At 38.4% G+C, this 20,676-nt stretch overlaps 1 protein-coding gene across 7 annotated transcripts in view; it reads right to left on the bottom strand.

Moving 5' to 3' along the window:
* Positions 1–20,676, bottom strand: part of SSH2 (slingshot protein phosphatase 2) — a 242,024-nt gene that overhangs the window by 103,873 nt on the left and 117,475 nt on the right. The window contains exon 1 of one of the 7 annotated variants that reach the window (XM_077851888.1): positions 3,463–3,780. The exons of the other annotated variants lie outside the window; for them this stretch is intronic. Coding sequence (XP_077708014.1) covers positions 3,463–3,590 — 128 coding nt within the window. The 5' untranslated portion in view covers positions 3,591–3,780. Of the gene's footprint in view, positions 1–3,462; positions 3,781–20,676 lie in introns of those variants that run through there. 7 annotated transcript variants of the gene reach the window in all.

Here is a 20,676-nt window from a genome sequence, read left to right as displayed (position 1 = left end):
TCTTCATTGATACCATTCAACCCCATATTTGGTACAACGAAAAAGGGAGATCATAATCTCTAATAAAATACAGTAATATCTGAGCTATGCTCTAATTTCATCTATGTATAACAGTTCAAAGTCCAGAAATTAGAATGAGCCTGTGAAATCATCAAATAGGTGTTTAAACACTATACTCTAAAGGTCATGAACTTTCTCCATAGGCTTGCCCCCAGGATCTCACTCTATTACTCTAGCCTTTTTACTGACACAGTTCTCATAGGATTTGTTACTTGGTTTCTAAACCTACAGCAAATTTTAGGCAGCAAAGGAAAATAAAACAAAGGTTCTTACAAGTGGGTTCTCAGCAGTGCCAAGAGAACCATCCAGCTAAGACTGGTCATGTGTCAAAGTACTCCCTTCCCTAAACATACACTTAAAATTTTATTTTTAAAGATTTTGTTTATTCATGAGAGATACACAGGGAGAGAGGCAGAGACACAGGCAGAGGGAGAGGCAGGCTCCCTGAGGGGAGCCTGATGTGAGACTCGATCCCAGGACCCCAGGATCACGCCCTGAGCTGAAGGGAGAAGTTCAACCACTGAGCCACCCAGGCGTCCCTTAAAATTTTTTTGGAGTCAGTATTCACTTAGGATCCTGAATTTTAATCTTTTAGTTGCTCCCACCAGTTGCTGCTATTTATAATCTGGCATGACAGGGATATGCTCACACTAGTTGAGCTTTACAGTATCAAGCCTTAGAAATAATACTTCCTTTTGGGAAGGAGATTAACTTTTTATAAGATCACATTTCTTTGAGAATCTGATTAAAAATACATTTATCTGCAAAACATTTTCATACGATCTCAAGGAGTTTACTGACCTTCTAAAGCCAGTCCATAAAATACTAGGCGACCACAGATTCAATTTAAGATTTTTTGCATTACATGCCAAAAATGCATGTTTTAACAAAATTTTCGGTTTTATCTTTATCAGAATGATCGCTAAAGATTTTTAAATGACGATGAACTCAGCGACACTATGAATGCAAATAAAAATGATGGCTAATGTAATACTAATGAATACATTTTAGGAGAAGAGAAATTTGGATATTAAATCTCTTATAAAGAAATAAGTGACAAAGACAAAAATGAAAAAGAAATATTCTGCAAATTCTTTATAAGACTGTCTACCTTAGCAAATCTTAGTGTAAGCAAATACATTTTTCACTGCTAAGTTGAAGATGTCAGCAGTTAAGGACAATTCCCAAGATTAAGTCTCAAAAGTGACCTTGTAACTACTAAGAATATAATTTTATAGTGGTTGAGAGCACCAGTGTGGGAAACATCTGGATTCTAAGGACAGTTTTGTCACTTACTAAGCTACATGGCCTTAAGCAACTACTTAACTTCTTTAAATCTCAGTTTCATCGTCTGTAAATAAAACAAAAAGATTCACAGAGTTGCTGTTATTATTAAATGAGACAATATACATTAAACTCTTAGCACAGTGACAAGCGGTCAACAAATGGAAGTTCTTAATTATTGTTCAATTTCAATTAACTCATTTTTTGTGCAGGGGTTTATAGTTTGCAAAGTGTTACTGGCACATATGATTTCTTACGATTCTCTGGATTAGGAACCTCATTTTTACAGTGGAAGAAACTGAAGACAAATGATACCCAAAGACAGTAACTAGTCAGAAAAGAAATTTGGGCTTAATTTGATTATACTAGGAACTAAAATGCAACATTCCTTTTCTCCCCCAAAGCTGAGAAGCTCTACCTTTTAAATTTTGTTTAATCTTCTTAAAAATCATAGTTAAATATACATAACAAAATTTGCCACCTCAACCATTTTAAAGTGGCATTAAATATAGTCACATCATTGTGCAACCATCACCACCATCCATCCCCCAGAACTTTTTCTTCTTTCTGAAATTGAAACTCTATCAAACACAAATTTCTCATTCCCCCTTCCCCAAATCCTGAGGATTACTTTAGGTACCTCATATAAATGGAATCACACAGTACTTGTCCTCTGTCACTGGCTTATTTCACTTAGAATGTCTTCAAAATTTATCCATGTTGTAGCATGTGTCAGAACTTCCTTCTTCTCTAAGGTTGAATAATATTCAGCTGTATTACATTACACATTTGTTGTATCCATCTTTCTATTGATGGACATGTGGGTTGATCTTCCTATTTTTTAAATACGTTTTTCAAGTATTGTTAACACTATTGAGATTGGTTATCCAGTTTTAGATTATTCCTTCCTTTCCTTTTCTTTTACTCCATTTAAAAAAATGCAAGTAAGTAATTGATTTAATTTTGTACATTCACAGCAGTAAAATCAATTTTTTTGCGTGTGGCTATTTTTTGTAGGAGCACCACTGTGAATCAACACAAAAGAAAAACACCTGAAACTCAAATAAATTTAATTTGATTTGGTGGGCAAAGCAAACCATTAATTAAAATATATTAGATGTAAGATTATTTATAAATCACATAACTGGCTATTCTTGGAACCTTTAATAGAGATAATGGAAAGTTTCTATTGTTGGACATAAAAGTTTTCCAGTGTTGACCTGGGAAGGAGACAGCAGCGTTGCTTAAGTACCAGGAATCTGGGAAAACCTCAGTAGCTGACGCTCCTGGAAGGACTCGAGAGTACTAATACACTACCTAAAGTAACCCTAACCACTCCACTGGTTTAAGGATGCAACCTGCATAGACACAGTTCCTCTACTCTGCGTTCTATAGATAGCGTTGAGGGGAGATTAACCACAAGGTTCCGCACACAGTTCTCAGAAACAGCTAAACCACAAAGGAAGGGAAGGACAACAACTCTAGAGACTTCAAAAACAGCGACGATTTAAAGATGCGTTGAATCTTGCACTTCCGTGAATGAAGGTGTGCAGGCGGACTTGCACTACTATAGGGGGAGACTAAAAGAATAGCCAAACTACTGAAATCCAGATTACAGCCAGCAGGAGCGAAGAATGGACAGCCTTCCTTTGTTAACGGCTTGCAACAGAAACCTATAGTCACCGCAAACTTACTCGAAACAACAAAAACCCCAAACAACACAGATCACTAGCAGGACCCGCAAGGGAGTCCAAACGTTTCCGGGCGCCGTTTCAGAAGCTACAGACCGCCCTGCACCCCTAGAGTCTCCTGTTCAGCTGTCACTCGGTCCCCACAGACAACTTCCCAGGGACGAATGCACTTTGTGCTTCCCTCAAGGTTTACCAGAAATTCTCGCAAAGGGTTCTCCAATCCGCCCAGCCCCCGGGGACACGATCTGCCTCCAAGAATTACCCCACACCTCCACCCCACTGTACCCCTGGACACCTCGAAACCTCCAAGCACGCAGGGTGCGATTTCGCTCTCGCTCTCTTGCTCCCCATGATGTTGGGGAAAGCGGCTGCTGAAACGCAAACTTTCCCAGCTTTCGAAGGGCGGGAGGGCACGCGGCGCACTCACAGCTGGTTGATGGCGTTCTGCGAGATGACCGCGTTGGCGGAGAAGTAAGGGATCATGTCGGGGCCACCGAGGCTGCAGGTGCAGGCGGGGGACGCCTTCCTCTCGTGGGCCAACGTGCTCAGGGTCATGGGGCCAGCTCAAGGAGCACAGCTCCGCATCTTGGCGCCCGCCCGGTTCGGGCACGAGGCGGTCGCGTGGGGCTCCGTCGGGCCAGAGGCGCGGGCAGCCCGAGCTCCCCGCGTCCAAACTGGGCCCGCCGGGTTGTGCGGAGGCCGTCGCCGCAGCCCTAGGGCTCGGCTGTGAAGTCCCGGCGGCTGGGCGCCACCACCAGCCCGCCCCAACCCGCGTCCGGGGCGGGGCGCTGCGGCGGGGCGGGCCCAGAGGGCGGAGAGAGTCCGAGGAGCCAAGAGGGTCCGCCCTTTGGGCGCTCCGCCCCTGAGCTCGTGGCACCTACCGTTGCGGGCATCTCCGAGTGCCGGGAAGGATCCGCACCCAGATGCCACGGCTCGCGTTAAGGAGTGAAGCGAGCCTGGGGTAGGCAAGAAAGGTTAGCGTTTCTTGGGAATGTTTCCATAGCAAGATCCTGCTTCGTGAACGACTCTACACATTGAACTCGAAACCCCATTTTTTCAAATGTTCTTAAAACTTTGAAAGGCAGTTCATTCACAAATGCAACGAAGACTTATCAGTGGGTTTCTATGTACTAAGGGCTAGGGAAACTCAGAGGCTGTTTGTGTGTGTGTGTTGGCGTTTTCTTTTGGGGGTGGGGGGCAGAGGGAGAAAGAGAGAGAAATCCAAACAGGCTCCACCCAGCGGGGGCAGGGGATGCAGGGCTCATCTCAAGACCCTGAGATCCTGACGTGAGCTGAAATCAAGAGTCAGAGGCTTAATCCAATGAACCACTCAGGCACACTTGGATTTTTTTTTTTTTTTTTAAAGCAAAACAGCTTAAGTTGTGATGGGGAAAAACTCCTATCTACATTTTCCATACCATCTGCTAACCCTTGTAAATAAATGTATAAAGGGCTTTCCAAATGATTCTCCAAACCAAGGATTCACAGCCTTAGCTGTACATATGAATCACCTGTGGGTTTTTAAAAAATGTTTATTTTTATTTATTTATGATAGACATAGAAAGAGAGAGGCAGAGACACAGGCAGAGAGAGAAGCAGGCGCCATGCCCGGAGCCTGACGCGGGACCCGATCCCGGAACCCGATCCCGGGACTCCAGGATCGCACCCTGGGCCAAAGGCAGGCGCGAAACCGCTGAGCCACCCAGGGATCCCCCACCTGTGCGGGTTTTAAACACCCCAATGCCCGGCTGCACTCTAGACCTATCAAATAAGAATCTCTTGAGGGTGGGATCTTAGACATCAGTATTTTCCAAGGCTCCCCGGATGACTGCAATGTACAGCCATGGTTGATAACTATGTGCCAAATGATCTAGGAGATGAAGACAGGCTAGAGAGTATATCCTCTCCTTACAGAGGTAGAAATAAATATTCAGGATCTAGCCAGATGACCTCATTTGTAAGTGACATCACCAGTTATATGACTTCTGATGTAGGTGAGGCTTTTTCTACCAAACCCTATATACCCTGATTTCTTCATGAGTTTAAACCTTTATCATGTTCCTAACAACTCACTAAGCAATGCCTTTTACCTGACCAGGAACTAGCTCTTCATAAGATGAAAATTTCTCTTCTCTCTCTCTCTCTCCTGTATGCTATATAGTGGTTTACAAAAGGGGTTGACCTGGTACAGGCACTCAGTAAAGGTTCCCTCATCTCTTGCCCTTCCAGTCTCATCAGAACAAATATTTCCAAGCATGAGCATGTTAGGCTTTTCTGAATACCTGACTAAATTATGTATCAATAAAATTGTCTTTGGACCTAGAGCCAGAAATTAATAACTTTAAAAAATGACTTCACTATCCAAGACAAAAGAAACAAAAATGAGAAACAAGTCACTTTAAGACTCAACATATGCTAGAATTAAGAAGAAACAAGTTTTTGTTCTATATGATTTTTCAGATCTTTTTTCCTATTAGGAAGTTTGGTGATTTTCTAAATACTAGTAATGAAATAATCCATCTAAATTATATATTTTATGCCTAAAACCAGAAACTCTTTTGTTAGTTTATCCTTCCATAAAACTTAAAGTTGTTGCCAAGGCACTAGGGATTTGAAATATTGCAAACGCATCCTGGAAATAGGGATCAAATTTCCCTCAGATCTGGTAAAAGAGGGATCCCTGGGTGGCGCAGCGGTTTAGCGCCTGCCATTGGCCCAGGGCGCGATCCTGGAGACCCGGGATCAAATCCCACGTCGGGCTCCTGGTGCATGGAGCCTGCTTCTCTCTCTGCCTGTGTCTCTGCCTCTCTCTCTCTCTGTGACTATCACAAATAAATAAAAAATTAAAAAAAAAAAAAAAGATCTGGTAAAAGAACCAGTTGGCAAGTGAAGAGTTAATGAAAGGTCTGGAGTCCAGTGCATCATCATCTTCATCCACCTCTAGTAAGGAAAATGTTTGAAAGATTTATACAGGCTGTGTCAGCAGGCACCCAAATGGCAGTGTAAGAAGAAATCTGCTGATACACCCCAAAATAAATTGCTTTAAATATCTGGCAAACTTGCCAGTTTGTAACTTCTTCCAGGCTGTAATTTATTACAGCCTCCCGGCAGTGATCAAAAAAAGTCAGCAAGCTGTTTAGAAGAGCACTGTTAAGGTGAGTCCATTCCTTTCATGACAGCAGAGATGGTATTTTATCGAAGTCAGTACTCAATGATGCAGTTTATGAAAGATGATGGAATGGTAATCATCTATATCTATTTGAAAAAGAAGTCAGCAGGAAATGTATCTTATTCAATTCATACTTAATATCTCTGACATGTAAAAAACGCTAAAGATAAGGATTTCATACATATGTATATTTGTCTTTTATAGATAGGTTCCTATTGTGACACCCCAGAAGTGCATAGTCCTTTGTTTCCCCTCAAAAGACCTCTGCCAGTGTGTGGTTCAGTGGAGTCTATTTTAACACCCCCATCCAGGCCTTTTCAAAAGCTTTCAAAGTTAAATTCTCACTTTGAACTGTAAGATTGGAAATTGGGAAAGTGCTAGAACGTGCTTCATAGTTTTTTTTTTTTTTTTTTTTTTAAGAAAAAAACGAAATCATCTTTGCAAACTGGGGTTCCTTTAAGGGAATAGTTCTTTCTGCTACTGTCTTAAAAAGTTGAACAAATTCCCTTTCTTTTCCCAATCTGCAGAGTGTCAAAATGTCAATCAATTTGGTTTCAGCTCAATTTAATCCTTTACTCTGGACTGTCAGGAAACAAGGCTCTAGGGAGCAAGCTCTCTGTACCCAACCATCTAGGAATTCAAAACTGATTCCAAAGTAGACTGAGCAACATGAAATAAACTAAGCTACTTTTCTACTTCACATGAAGTCAGAAGAGGCTTTAAAAAAATCTGCACAAACGCCCTGGAGAAAAAATGCTGCATTTCTTCATTCTCTTGCTTGAGTTAGAAGATTTAAAATAAATTTTGTCTTGTCATTTGCTGACCATTTCAAGGCTCAGAAATATGAATATTCTAAAATGTTATTTTGGCTTTTGACAGCATTAGCAATAGCCAAATTAAATTTTTATAGAATTATATGCTAAAAGCATTAAAATTTTATTTTCTATTTTTTTTTTATATCATGGTTTTTTTTTTAATTATTTATTTATTCATGAGAGACACAGAGAGATGGAGGCAGAGACATAGGCAGAGGGAGAAGCAGGCTCTATGCAGGGAGCCTGATATGGGACTTGATCCCAGGACTCCAGGATCATACCCTGGGCCGAAGGCAGGCGCTAAACCACTGAGTCACCCAAGGATCCCCCAAAATTTATTTTTAACAAATTTTTAAATTGGAGTTCCATTTGCCACCATATAGCATAACACCCAGTGCTCATCCTGTCAAGTGTAAAATTTTTTTTTTTTTTAAATAATAGATGTCCCTTGTATCCGTAAGGTACTTCTTGTTACTATGTCTTCCTGTGCTCTCTGTAAGGTATAAACACGGACTTACTTGCTGACCAGGACAGACACAAAAGTGGCTTTAAATGTGAGTGAAGGATGTGGCATGCTTTTGCTGCTGTAACAAAATTTCAACCTGGGTGGATCACTTGAATGGAAGGAAGCTAATGAGCTAAAAAAGTGATAGTGTTCAAGTGCCAAAAGCAGTAGACTAGAAACCAGAGGACCTAAGCTCTAGTTCTAACATGGCCACTTAATAAACTAAGATTTTGGCTAAGTCATTTATTTTCATCTGTAAAATAGGATAATAAAACTCTAAGGAAAGGTCTCCAAATCTTTTTGTTAGAGTTGGGAACCTTAGGAAAGGAATTTCATTCAGCCTAGAAATCTTGAAAAATGCATTTAATCCACTTAAGATAAATAGTCATCTAGTTCAAAGCAATAGAGCCTAGCACTTAAAAATCCTAACCTTAGTTTATACAGAAAATGGAGTATTACTTAGCTATAAAAAAGAATGAAATCTTGCCATTCGCAACAACATGGATTGGCCTAGAGAGCATAATGCTGAGTAAAGCCAGTCAGTCTGAGAGATAAATATCATATGGTTTCATTCATATGTGGAATTTAGTGCTTGCTTTGGCAGCATATATACTAAAATTGGAATAATCATTCACATGTGGAATTTAAGAAACAAAACAAATGAACAAAGAGAAAAGAGACAAAATACTAGACATTTCAATATAGAGAACTGGTGGTTGCCAGAAGGGAGGTAGGGAATGGGTAAAAAAGATAGAAAGGATTAACAGTACACTTAATGAACACTGAGAAATGTAGAGAATTGTTAAATCATTATATTGTACACCTGAAACTAATATAAAGCTGTGTGTTAATTATATTTGAAAGAAAAATCATAATCTTGCAATTATTAGGCAGGATTTGAATCCTAATGTCACCATTAGCTGTGAACTTTGGATTGTTACTTAATCTCTGGCTCAGTATTGGTATCTAATTTATGAAGTTACTGTGAGGATTAAGTTAAGAGACAAAGTTACTTGAAAGAGTGTACAGCATAAAAATCTACACTTTGGACTTAATGGCTCTGTAAATTTAAAAGAGTTAAAAGAAAGGTTGGGGAGCTTGCTCTTCACAAATACAATTAGTGAGTCAGTCTCCAAAGAAGAATCTTAGAGTGCATGGTTGTAATAAATCTACTTATTTATTTTTAAGGTTTTATTTTTTATATATATTGTTAAAGTTTTTATTTATCTATTCATGAGACACACACACACAGAGAAAGAGAGAAAGAGAGAGAGAGAGAGAGAGAGGCAGAGGGAGAAACAGGCTACATGCAGGGTGCAGGACGCGGGACTGGATCCTGGTCTCCAGGATCACGCCCTGGGCTGTAGGCGGCGCTAAACTACTGAGCCACCCAGGGATCCCCAAGATTTTATTTTTTAAGTAATCTCTATACCCAGTGTGGTTCTTGAACTCACAACCCCAAGATCAAGAGTCATGTGCTCCACTGGCTGAGCCAGTCAGGAGCCCCTAAATCTTTTAATTTTAAATTCTTTTGCTTTTCTAACTCCTCTTCATCATATTTTTTGGCTGTCTTTCTGACATAAAAACTCTTAATAGGGAAAAAAAAACCTATGTGCCTTTCTTTAGGTCATTAAGAAAGCTGAGTGTGTATGTGTTTGTGTGTATGTTGGGGGTGAGCAGGGAGACTCTAAAGTCTGTCTGGCATCTTTGAGGTAAAGTTGACTGTACATTTTAATTTATTCGTTGAAGAAGTTAAGATGTTGACTAGAAATAATTCTCTATATTCTTTTCCACTAGTCTGAAAAATAACTAAAGCAGACAACATTAAAATGTCAATGAATCTGATATCAGAAGTTCTAGATTCTAGTTACTTTAATCATGGGCAAACTTTTCTCTGTTCCAGCCTCAATTTCTTTAATCCTAAAGTGGGGATGGTAATGTTTTACCTCACAGTTTTATAGAAGTGCTTTGTGAACAAGACGCATGAAATTCTCATAATTACCATTCATAAATTGGTCAATCAACTTCTAGTAACAGAAAGCTAGTTGTATTTCTTTGTATTTTGGGTGAGAAGTTGATGAATGAATGAAAATTAAAATACATACAAATATCCCCAATGTATCACCCCATTTCATTCAGGAAGTCTTCATTATTATTGTTTGCCAGGTAGTTAATCACATTAACTTAATATTGCATTTGATAGTAAGATCTGCAGTGTTTACTGGATTTTTATATTTACAGCCTTTATTTTTTACTTTTAAAATATTTTATTTATTTATTTGAGAGAGAGACAGCAAGAGATCATAAGCAAGGGGAGCAGCAGAGGGAGAGGGAGCCCCACGTGAGGCTTGATCCCAGGACCTTAGCCGACTGAGCTACTCAGGTGCCCCTGTATTTACAAGTTTTAAAATAACAGTATAACTTTATTTTAAAAATACCTAGTCATAAGAAAATATGATTATATCTGTCAGAAGGCCTGTTTGTATTTTTGTTTTCTCCAAGGGCATGATCTACAGAAATAAATAGTAAATTAATCCCCTGAGTGTCAAAAGGGAGAAAACCAACACTTTAAAGAGTTATAAAACAAAAAGCCTGTTACCTGGAGTAGCACAACATTCTGTCTCCTGTTAATCTCTAAAATGCTAGGATAAAACTCTCAAGATAAAACACCCAAGTTCATACAATACAATAAACCAAACTCTGTAAAAAAAAAAAAAAAAAAAAAAAAAAAGGCTCTTAAAAGCAATCGTTTTGCAATCACCATGTGGCTAATAGTATTATTTAAAAGAGCATCAGACAATAGTTTTAAACACTGGATAGAACAATGTCACTGAACCCTTCTAGTCCTTTCCATGGAACTTTCCACCATAAGAGCATGGGGAATACTGAAAAGATCTGCGTATCAACTCCATGAGAGGCAATCTCTAAGGCATTCATCTGCCATAGTCTTAACCACCATATGCTCCAGTAGGAAGAGATGCTGAAATGCTGCTTTCTTCAGGTTACAAAAGCCCCACATGCTATTGTTTAGTAAAAATAATAGGCATTTTTATAGATCACTTTTCACATCCAATACACCTTATAAACCATTTAATCATTTAATCCCTATTCTGTCTCTTTAAACATTTTATTATTTAAACATTTTTTAGTTAAGATTTTATTTTTTTAGGGGATCCCTGGGTGGCGCAGCGGTTTGGTGCCTGCCTTTGGCCCAGGGCACGATCCTGGAGACCCGGGATCGAATCCCACATCAGGCTCCCAGTGCATGGAGCCTGCTTCTCCCTCTGCCTGTGTCTCTGCCTCTCTCTCTCTCTCTCTCTCTGTGACTATCATAAATAAAAAAAATAAAAATTAAAAAATTAAAAAAAAATTAAAAAAAAATAAAAGTAACATGCTGAGTGATTGAAACTTTTTTTTTCATATTCAGAAAAGTAAAATAAAAGTCACTCTTCTTATCCCCATCATCCTACTCCCTGGGATGATTGTTAATATTTCTAGAAATTTTCCTTGCATATGTAAATATATTGTAGCTGCCCTTTAAGAAACATACATGCACCTAAGCATAGTATTATATTATATACATCATACATATTATTCTGCTTCTTGTTTTTCCCTTCACTTATCACTGTATCTTAGACATTTTTCTATATTTATTTTTTTAAAGATTTTATTTATTTATGAGAGACACACAGAGAGAGAGAGAGAGACAGAAACACAGGCAGAGGGAGAAGCAGGCTCCATGCAGGGAACCTGACATGGGATTGGATCCCGGGTCTCCAGGATCAGGCCCTGGGCTGAAGGTGGCGCTAAACCGCTGAGCCACCCAAGGCTGCCATATAGATGTATTTATTTTTAAAGATTTAATTAATTAATTAATTAATTCATTCATTCATTCATTCATGAGAGACACACACACACACAGAGAGAGAGGCAGAGACACAGGCAGAGGGAGAAGCAGGCTCCACGTAGGGAGCCTGATGTGGGACTCGATCCTGGGACTCAGGATCATGCCCTGGGCCAAAGGTGGCCCTAAACCACTGAGCCACCCGGGCTGCCCTGCCCTATATTTATTTAGATTTGCCTCACATTCTTTTAAAGGAATGCATAGTGTTCTATTTTACAATTAAATATTCTTTATTTAAACAGTCCTCTACTGATAGACATTTAAGCTGTTTACAGTCTTTACCATTATATACAATATCATTATGAATATGCTTTCATGTGGTCTTTATGCATACATGTGAATATTTATACCTAGAGGCAGAATTGGCAGTTAGTTAAAATATTTTGAACATCTTAGGAATTGTTAGATATGATCAAATTGCCCTGCTGAAAGGTTTAGTTTTTTTTTTTTTTCCCCATGGAATCCTAGTGCTTCCTATGCTGTGATCTATTAAATTAACTCAGCGCCCAAGATCCTCTTCTACATCCCATCTTTTACATACTACATTAAAATATATATATATATATGTGTGTGTGTGTGTGTGTGTATGTGACACAGGCTTATAGAGAGAAACTAGAAAAACAGACTATAAACAAAAATTAAAAACTATTATTATGGATATTGATTTCAAAGAATTAATTAGACTATAACAAAATATATATAATATATATATTTTAAAGATTTTATTTCTTTATTTATGAGAGACACACACAGAGAGAGGCAGAGACATAGGCAGAGGGAGAAGCAGGATCCATGCAGGAAGCCTGATGTGGGACTCGATCCCGGGACTCCAGGATCATGCCCTGAGCCAAAGGCAGATGCTTAACTGCTGAGCCACCCAGGCGACCCAAATATATGAAATATTAAACTACTTTGAAGATAATATGATTTTAAATTAAGAAGTAATTTTGGAGGATCCCTGGGTGGCGCAGCGGTTTGGCGCCTGCCTTTGGCCCAGGGCGTGATCCTGGAGACCCGGGATTGAATCCCACGTCGGGCTCCCTGCGTGGAGCCTGCTTCTCCCTCTGCCTGTGTCTCTGCCTCTCTCTCTCTCTGTGTGACTATCATGAATAAATAAATAAAATCTTAAAAAAAAAAAAAGAAGTAATTTTGGGATCTTGTTTGATGCTAATGCTGTATACTATAGTAAATGAGCCAAATGTGGCTTTCAATGTCTTGGAATGGGGTGTGAGACAAGAGATAGAAGAATAGAAAGTTAATTTGAGAATAACAAAAAAAAAAAAAAAAATGGAGGCTAGAGGAGCTGAGAGGTTCTTAAAAATAAAAACAATAGCTGACATTTGTTGAGCTGACATTTACTGTGCACCAGATACTCTATTAAGAGTTTACGTGCAGGGGAGGGAGAGTTTGAATAACTTGTTTAAGGTTATACACCAGTATTTCAACCCCTGCCAGTAATTCTGGCTCCAGAACATGTTTCCTTAACAATATTCTACACTGTCTCCATGATGATGGAGGTTCACTATGGAACAAGTTAAGTATGAAAAATTCTATTGCCAACAGGAGGAACTCCTGAAGATGTTACTTACCTTATTGCACTGGGTATTTTCTCTTCAATTTGATCCTAGCTATGCCTAACAGGTTCCTGACAGTAATAGCGACCTAACCCAGTACTATATATAGCAGTTAAGACTTCTGGCTGTTGTATACCATCCCCTTGCTACCAAATCCCTTAGAACTCTGAATTTCAAGCTAATATTCATCACAAGACATTTTCCAAGGCATTTATATCTATAGTTTTTTGTTTGTTTCCTAGTTTCTTTATACAGCATCCTATGTGAAGGAAGCATTTAATGTATTTGTGGATAATGGTGGCATCATCATCTTATTTGATGTTTGAAATAAACCTACTAGCTAGGCAGGTATTATCATTCCTTGTGACAGTTAAAGAAAAAGATGAACAGACTAATACCTAGGTGATAAGAAGCCTAGACTCTAGGTGCAGATGTGTCTAATTTATCCTATATACTGTTGATAGACTGACTGAATTCAGTTGGACTGAATACCTGTATGCCAGGCACTTTCTAAGATACTATCAAAATGACTAAGAATTAAATACTTTTATAATAATTCTTCACTCAGAATCCCCAAGCAGTTCCTTATTCCCTTTCAGAACAAGTTGAAACTTTCCCTTCTGGTCTTCAGGTCCTCCATAATTTAAATCCTACAATAATCCATTCTGTATGGCATATTACCCTCAATTCCATTCCTTCTCCAACACAGTCAATGTAACTTTTTTTTTTACCCATTCTCCCAAAACAAATCTTTGCTATAATTAGGAAGGTCTTATCCTGTCCTTCTGTATCTGAGTCTCATTCTCCTCTCTGTCTGTCCTTCTGTATCTGAGTCTCATTCTCCTCTCTGTTCAAGTTGTCCCCCTTCTGAGACCACGTTTATCCAGACTTTCAAGTATCCATGAAACAACATATTTTTGAAGGCCTAGTTTTCTCAGTTCTTTCAATAATTAGAAACTCTATAGTGTTTTCATATTCATCCTCACTTGATTCTCATTATACTCCTGTGTATAGGTAAACAGAGCTACCTGGGATTATCAGATTCATTTTCAGATGAGGAAACTGAGGCTTAGAAATTAAGGGTCCTGCCCAAGTTTACACAGCAAGTGTCAGAGCTAGGATTTGAACTCAGGTCTTCTGATTAAGCCCAATGATCAATTCCTTATTTGTAGTATGCTATGACTTTTTCTAATTCCTTTAGAATTTATAATCTATATTATAATTCAAAGTTTTGCTATTTTATGCTGTATAACTGTCTCTCAATGGGAGCAAATCAGACACAGTAACTCTCTTTTGTGGACTTCACAGAGCCCAGCACAGTGCTAGGAAGTCTAAAGCATTAAATATATTCTGATTGGTTGGTTGATCCCTTATACTGCACCTCACTATAGTTTTCTTAGGACTCTAGATAAATATTTCCTGAAGGAATCAATACATTAGTTATCTCCCTCACAGTTGGTAACGGAGCGGCCCCTAAGACTCCTTTTCACAGCCTCATCTTTCTCCTGCTCTCTCTTTTCTGATAGATATATGCCTCCTTCACACAGAGAATCTAGTAGAAGGCCTGGAACACAACCCAGCTAGGTATGGGCTTTATTTTTATTTTCAAGCCTGTCCTAGACTTTCAGGAGCCAAAAGTACAAATCACAGCAGGATTGATTCAGCCCTTTCACAAGCAATTTAGTACTACGCAGTTTGTTTAGAGTGGTCAAGTTTCTAGGCCCTGGCTGAGCAGCATCATTATCTCTTCAAGCTTTCATGTATCAGCTTCCCAGACCATATTTCACTTTCCATGTCCTTCTTTTCTAAAATCAGGTGAACATACAAAATTATATACTTACACAATTATACACTTTTCAACAACTATGTCAAATATCTTCAAGGAATTTGAGTATGCTACAGGAAGTTTTTCTTTTTGGGTTAGGCAAAACCAAGAAGTATGCAAAAGTTAATACTCCTCAATCCTTCGTAGAAAGGATATTTTGTACTTTAGCAAGTGCATCAACAGAGCAAAGATATGGTGTTGTCAGATTCTATTTAATCCACCTCAGCTGGAAGGCCAACTGGACAATGAATCTTAAGTGAAGTGAAAAATACTTTCAAGGGAAAAGAAAACTAAGTAGCAAATATTTTAATTTTTAATTGTGAAATATTTTAAACATATGTCAAAGAATAGAGAGGATAACAGTCAGATACTCAATAAACAGTACTATCACATTCTTTTTACTCTCCAATTTTAAGAAATAAAGTATCACAACTGAAGCCCTCTGTGAACTTCTCTATGATCCCTTTCCTGCCTGTCTGTACAAATAGCTACTCTTCCTGAATTTGCTGTTCATCTTTCCATTCATGTTTTTATATTATGCATATGGCTTATTTTTAATGTAAAATTCACTTAGAAAGTTGTAGCTTGTAAAGCCTTGAACTTTAAAAAAATTTCTTATATGTTACTACATCAAAATACATATAAAAGAATAAATAAAACATGTTTCCTGCTTAAAACTTCTAGGCCAGGGTGGATAGGTTAAGTAGATATGTGATAAAGTCAACAGAGTAAAATGCTAATTGTGAATCCAGAAAGGGTGGTTATTTGGGTGTTTACTGTACAGTTCTTTCAATTGTCTGCCTGTTTACTTTTTTAAATAATAAAACATTGGAAAGATAAAACATGGGCGCCTGGGTGGTGCAGTGGGTTAAGCCTCTGACTCTTGTTTTCAGCTCAGGCCGTGATCTCAGGGTCCTGAGATTGAGCCCAGTGTGGGGTTCTACTCAGCACAGAGTCTGCTTGAGATTCCCTTTCCCTCTCCCTGCTTGCATTCTCCTGTCTCTTACTCTCTCTTAAAAAAATGAATAAATAAATCTTAAAAAAAAATAAAACAAAAACCTCTATTTCATATTTTGTCTAAATATCTCTGAGGAATAGTATTAACTGGTTTTGGATACTCAAGAACCTGGTACACTTACAGAAAACGATAATTAGGCCTGATAGTCTAACTACTATTTAGGTTCTTACTATATGGTATCTAACAAATAAAATGAGAAAAAAAACCCAGACCCTTTAAGATTTATCTTCACATAGTCACTTATAAAGCAGTTATTTCAGCTTTGACTTTTCCATCCTTTTCTAGGGAGTTAATGAAATGATTTGAAATGATTTTATAATCCCCTTCTCACCAGCTCTGGGCTTAAACCCAGAGCTGGAAAACTATTTATGGTTGATAAGCATCACTAATAAAATGAGTATATTACATAATTAGAAGACAATACTTTAAAAAAATTTTAAAGATTTTATTTGAGAGAGAGAGAGGGAGGGAGCATGAGCAGGAGGAGGAAGAAGGAGAAGCAGACTCTCCACTGAGCATGAGCCTGATGTAATACAGGACTCAATCCCAGGACCCTGAGATTATGACCTGAGCTGAGGTCAGCTGCTTAACAAACTGAGCCACCCAGGCACCTGTAAAACTTTTAAAAATGTTTCACCATGATAAAATATTTATGTAACAGTACTTTGCCTATTTTGAAGTATTTTTATATTTCTGTATTATTTATGCCTCATAATAAGCATGCTAAATTTTTTTTTAAGGAAGAGGAAACTGAGTCTCAAAGAATGAAGGTCATGCAACCAATACAAACATACATCTCCTAACTCCAATACCAGTGTACTTTCCATATAACTGAAAATAATGGAATATAAATCTTTTGGTTTTAGTGTTTTAAAATGACTACATTACCAGTAATTACATTATTTATTATTTGTTTGTAAGGTACTTCATGTTAAGTGGTCTAATTTAATAGTAATTACTCCTTGAGCTTGATGTTTTCATAATTTTATAGGTAAAATAACAGAATAAACTCTAATGTGGACTGTTTCAGTTGCAGAATATTGCCTTTCAAAATGAAGATCTTTAAGGAAAAGGATTGTGTTAAGTTAAAAATAGCAATTCAATTTTGGGAAATAAGAGATGTTACTGCCTAAACCCAATTCTTTTAAAAGACTTTATTTATTTATTCATGAGAGAGAGAGAGAGAGGCAGAGACACAGGCAGAAGGAGAAGCAGGTTCCATGCAGGAAGCCCAATGTGGGACTCGATCCCAGGACTCCAGGATCACGCCCTGAGCCAAAGGGAGATGCTCAACTGCTGAGCCACCCAGGCATCCTCTAAACCCAATTTCTAACAACAAAAAAATTTTTTAAAAGATTTTATTTATTTGAGAGAGACCATGAGAGAGAGCATGAGCGGGGAGAGGGGCAGAGGGAGAGGGAGAAGCAGGCTCCCTGCTCGGCAGGACCCTGGGATCATGATTTGAGCTGAAGGCAGATGCTTAGCTGACTAAGTCAGCTAGGTGCCCCTCTAACAAAATTTTTAATGAAAAATTACTTGTTAAAATTAAATTTAAAAATATGTCAAAGCTGATTTTTTTAAACTGAGCAAACAGGAAGATATAAGTAGCTGTTAAAAATAAAGCCCTTAGTGAAATTTATTGATTGCTGAGAACCACTTATAATTATAGTGCTTTTTATGTCATAGAAAATAAATTGGGGTTTTGAATGAGAGCCTGGTGACAGATTTAGCTAACACTGAATGAATTACAATTAAAGAAAGTTATTTTCTTCTTATATTATTACAGGAGCAATTTATTCTAGATATTACTGGAACAGAGGTGGATGATTAAACAGTCAGTTAAACTGTAACAAAAACATAGCTGCCCAACTCTCCATTCTGAAACTCTTTATAGTTGAATGCAATTGAAAGTGGCACCTAAATATACATTTAAAATATAACTCGTAAGAAGAAATCCCATCAATAAAAGAAAAAAAAAAGCACATAAACACCCACCTTTGTGAGCTGTTAAGTTTCATTTTCTTTGTAAAATGCAATCTCTGCTTAAAGACATTTTAATTCTCCACAGCACTCCCATCTCCAAAGGTCCAGACTGATACTGGACTATATTGGGTGATACTACTTAAATGACAGATGTGTTCTACCAAACATTAAGTTCACATTTCTCAGAGCTCAAAGTTTGTTCTGTATTCCAATAAACATAAAACATGTTTTGCCCAAGAACCCTTTCTTAAAAATTTTCAGAAGAATGATAGCTTGAGTCTGTCAAACTAAAGCATTAACTACAGAATTGCTGCTTACATTTTTACATGGACATAAGGGTAAGCACTGAAATGTAAGTGAAATGTAAGTGCTAATCTCTAGAGAAAAACTCTATAATAAAAACAGAACACTGGGAGATAGAATATTACATTTCTTATACTGAATCTTTACAACAGGGCTTTCAATGTCCCTTCAAATATTAATTCATAATATTGAATATTTGGACATATACAATAATGGCTGTTCATATTTTACCAATAGATAAACAGAGGCACACCAAAATATTAATACCAACTCTGCCAGGCACCATATTAATGCTAGGTATTCAAAGAAGTATGAGAATATATAATTATATACTAAATAGTTCACAACAAAGCAGGGCAGACAGAGGAGATATATGAAAAACTGGCCCTCAATTCACCTAACTACCCAGTGTTCTCCCTGAATGGTGTGCTCTTTACTGGTCTGCATTTGAACAGTTTATTCCTCCCCTCCACTCATCACCACCCAAAGCTGATTAATGCTTTAAGACCCCTTTTATCAAGGTTATAATGGTTCTTAGTAATAGTGAATAACATTTGCTGAACATTTACTATATGCTAAGCATTATGACAAATTATATAAGTGAATTATACCTCATTTCATCATCATAGCAATCTGTGAGAATTGCTAACCAGCTCCTACTTTTCAAGGACTTGAGGGGGATGCCTGGATGGCTCTGTGGTTGAGCATCTGCCTTTGGCTCAGGGCGTGATCCTGGGTCCAGGGATTGGGTCCCGCTTTGGGCTCCCTGCGAGGAGCCCACTTCTCTCTCCATGTCTCTGCCTCTCTCTGTGTGACTCTCATGAATATATATATTTTAAAAAATAAATAAAGGACTTGAGGGACTTACAGTCTCCATTCTCTCTATAAATCATACTGTCATAGTAGCAGAGATTGTGTCTGCCTAACAGCCCACTCTGCTCTAGTAATGCCCATTCACTTCTACTTTTGCCAGTAGTTGAGTGCTTATCAAGAATCTGTGTTGGGATCCCTGGGTGGCGCAGCGGTTTAGTGCCTGCCTTTGGCCCAGGGCGTGATCCTGGAGACCCGGGATCGAATCCCACGTCGGGCTCCCGGTGCATGGAGCCTGCTTCTCCCTCTGCCTGTGTCTCTGCCTCTCTCTCTCTCTCTCTCTCTCCCTTTCTATGTGACTATCATAAATAAATACAATAAAATAAAAATAAAATAAAATAAATACTTAAAAAATTTTTTTAAAAATTTATTTATGATAGTCACACAGAGAGAGGGAGAGAGGCAGAGACATAGGCAGAGGGAGAAGCAGGCTCCATGCACCGGGAGCCTGACGTGGGATTTGATCCTGGGTCTCCAGGATCACGCCCTGGGCCAAAGGCAGGCGCTAAACCGCTGCGCCACCCAGGGATCCCCCCCCCAAAAAAAAAAATTAAAAAAAAAAAAAAAGAATCTGTTTGTGGGGCAGCTGGGAGGCGCAGTTGGCTAAGTGTCCAACCCTTGGTTTCAGCTCAGTGTTCAGCTCAGTGTTTCAGCACTCTCAGCAGGGAGTCTGCTTGAGATTCCCTCCCTTTGCCCCCTCCCACATAAATAAATCTTAAAAAAAAAAAGAATCTGTGTGTTTGTTTTAAAAACTGTTGGTGGCCATTGCATTTCTTATCATAATTGTATAATGTAATTAAGTATTATGTAAACTCAATTACATGAGTTCAAAAATAAAAAGTTATTATTTCTAAGAATATAAACTCATGTTTTTGAAAAACCTAAATAAAGGCTAATTACTTTAAAAACTGCTGTTAAGTGCAGCCCAGGTGGCTCAGCGGTTTGGTGCCACCTTTGGCCCAGGTGTGATCCTGGAGACCCGGGATCGAGTCCTGCATCTGGCGCCCTGCATGGAGCCTGCTTCTCCCTCTGCGTGTGTCTGTGCCTCTTTCTCTCTGTGTCTCGAATGAATGAATGAATGAATGAATGAATCTATCTTTAAAAAAAAAAACAACAAAAACTGCTGTTTAATTAGGTGTGGCTAAGCAGGCTGTAAAAGACTAAAGGAAAGTTCTAAATTCCTAGTAGGATTCCGTGTTCAACTGTCTTCACAATTATCTCTGTAAGTCCTCACTCTAAAGAAATCAAAACAGGAAACTAAAGACAATGCTTGCATGATGGTTGGATTATACAAGCAAAACTAGAAATCAGAGTATCAGAAAACCAGGACAATCCACATCTCATCTAATTCTAAAATCCAGATTTGTCACCAATACTCAAAAAGCACCCAATAAAAGTTAACATGATAGGGGCACTTGGGTAGCTCAGATGGTTGATCTCAGCTTGGGTCTTGATCTCAGGGTCATGAATTCAAGCCCCATACTGGGCTCCATGCCCCCCCTGCCCCCCTCCCCAAGTTTATAAGATAAATGAATGAAAAGAGAAAACTCTTCATGGGAGGTGATATGAAATAAACTTTAAAGGATGAATGGGATGTTACTAGACAGAAAAATGATTGGAAAGGGCATTCTAGAAGGGGATAGGAAAGGCATTAGTTAGAATGAATATATACTCA

This window comes from Canis aureus, chromosome 16 (genome assembly GCF_053574225.1).
Source record: "Canis aureus isolate CA01 chromosome 16, VMU_Caureus_v.1.0, whole genome shotgun sequence".
Taxonomy (NCBI): Eukaryota; Metazoa; Chordata; class Mammalia; order Carnivora; family Canidae; genus Canis; species Canis aureus.
The sequence above is the reverse complement of the archived record's forward strand: the minus strand, read 5'-3'. Positions and strand labels throughout refer to the sequence as shown.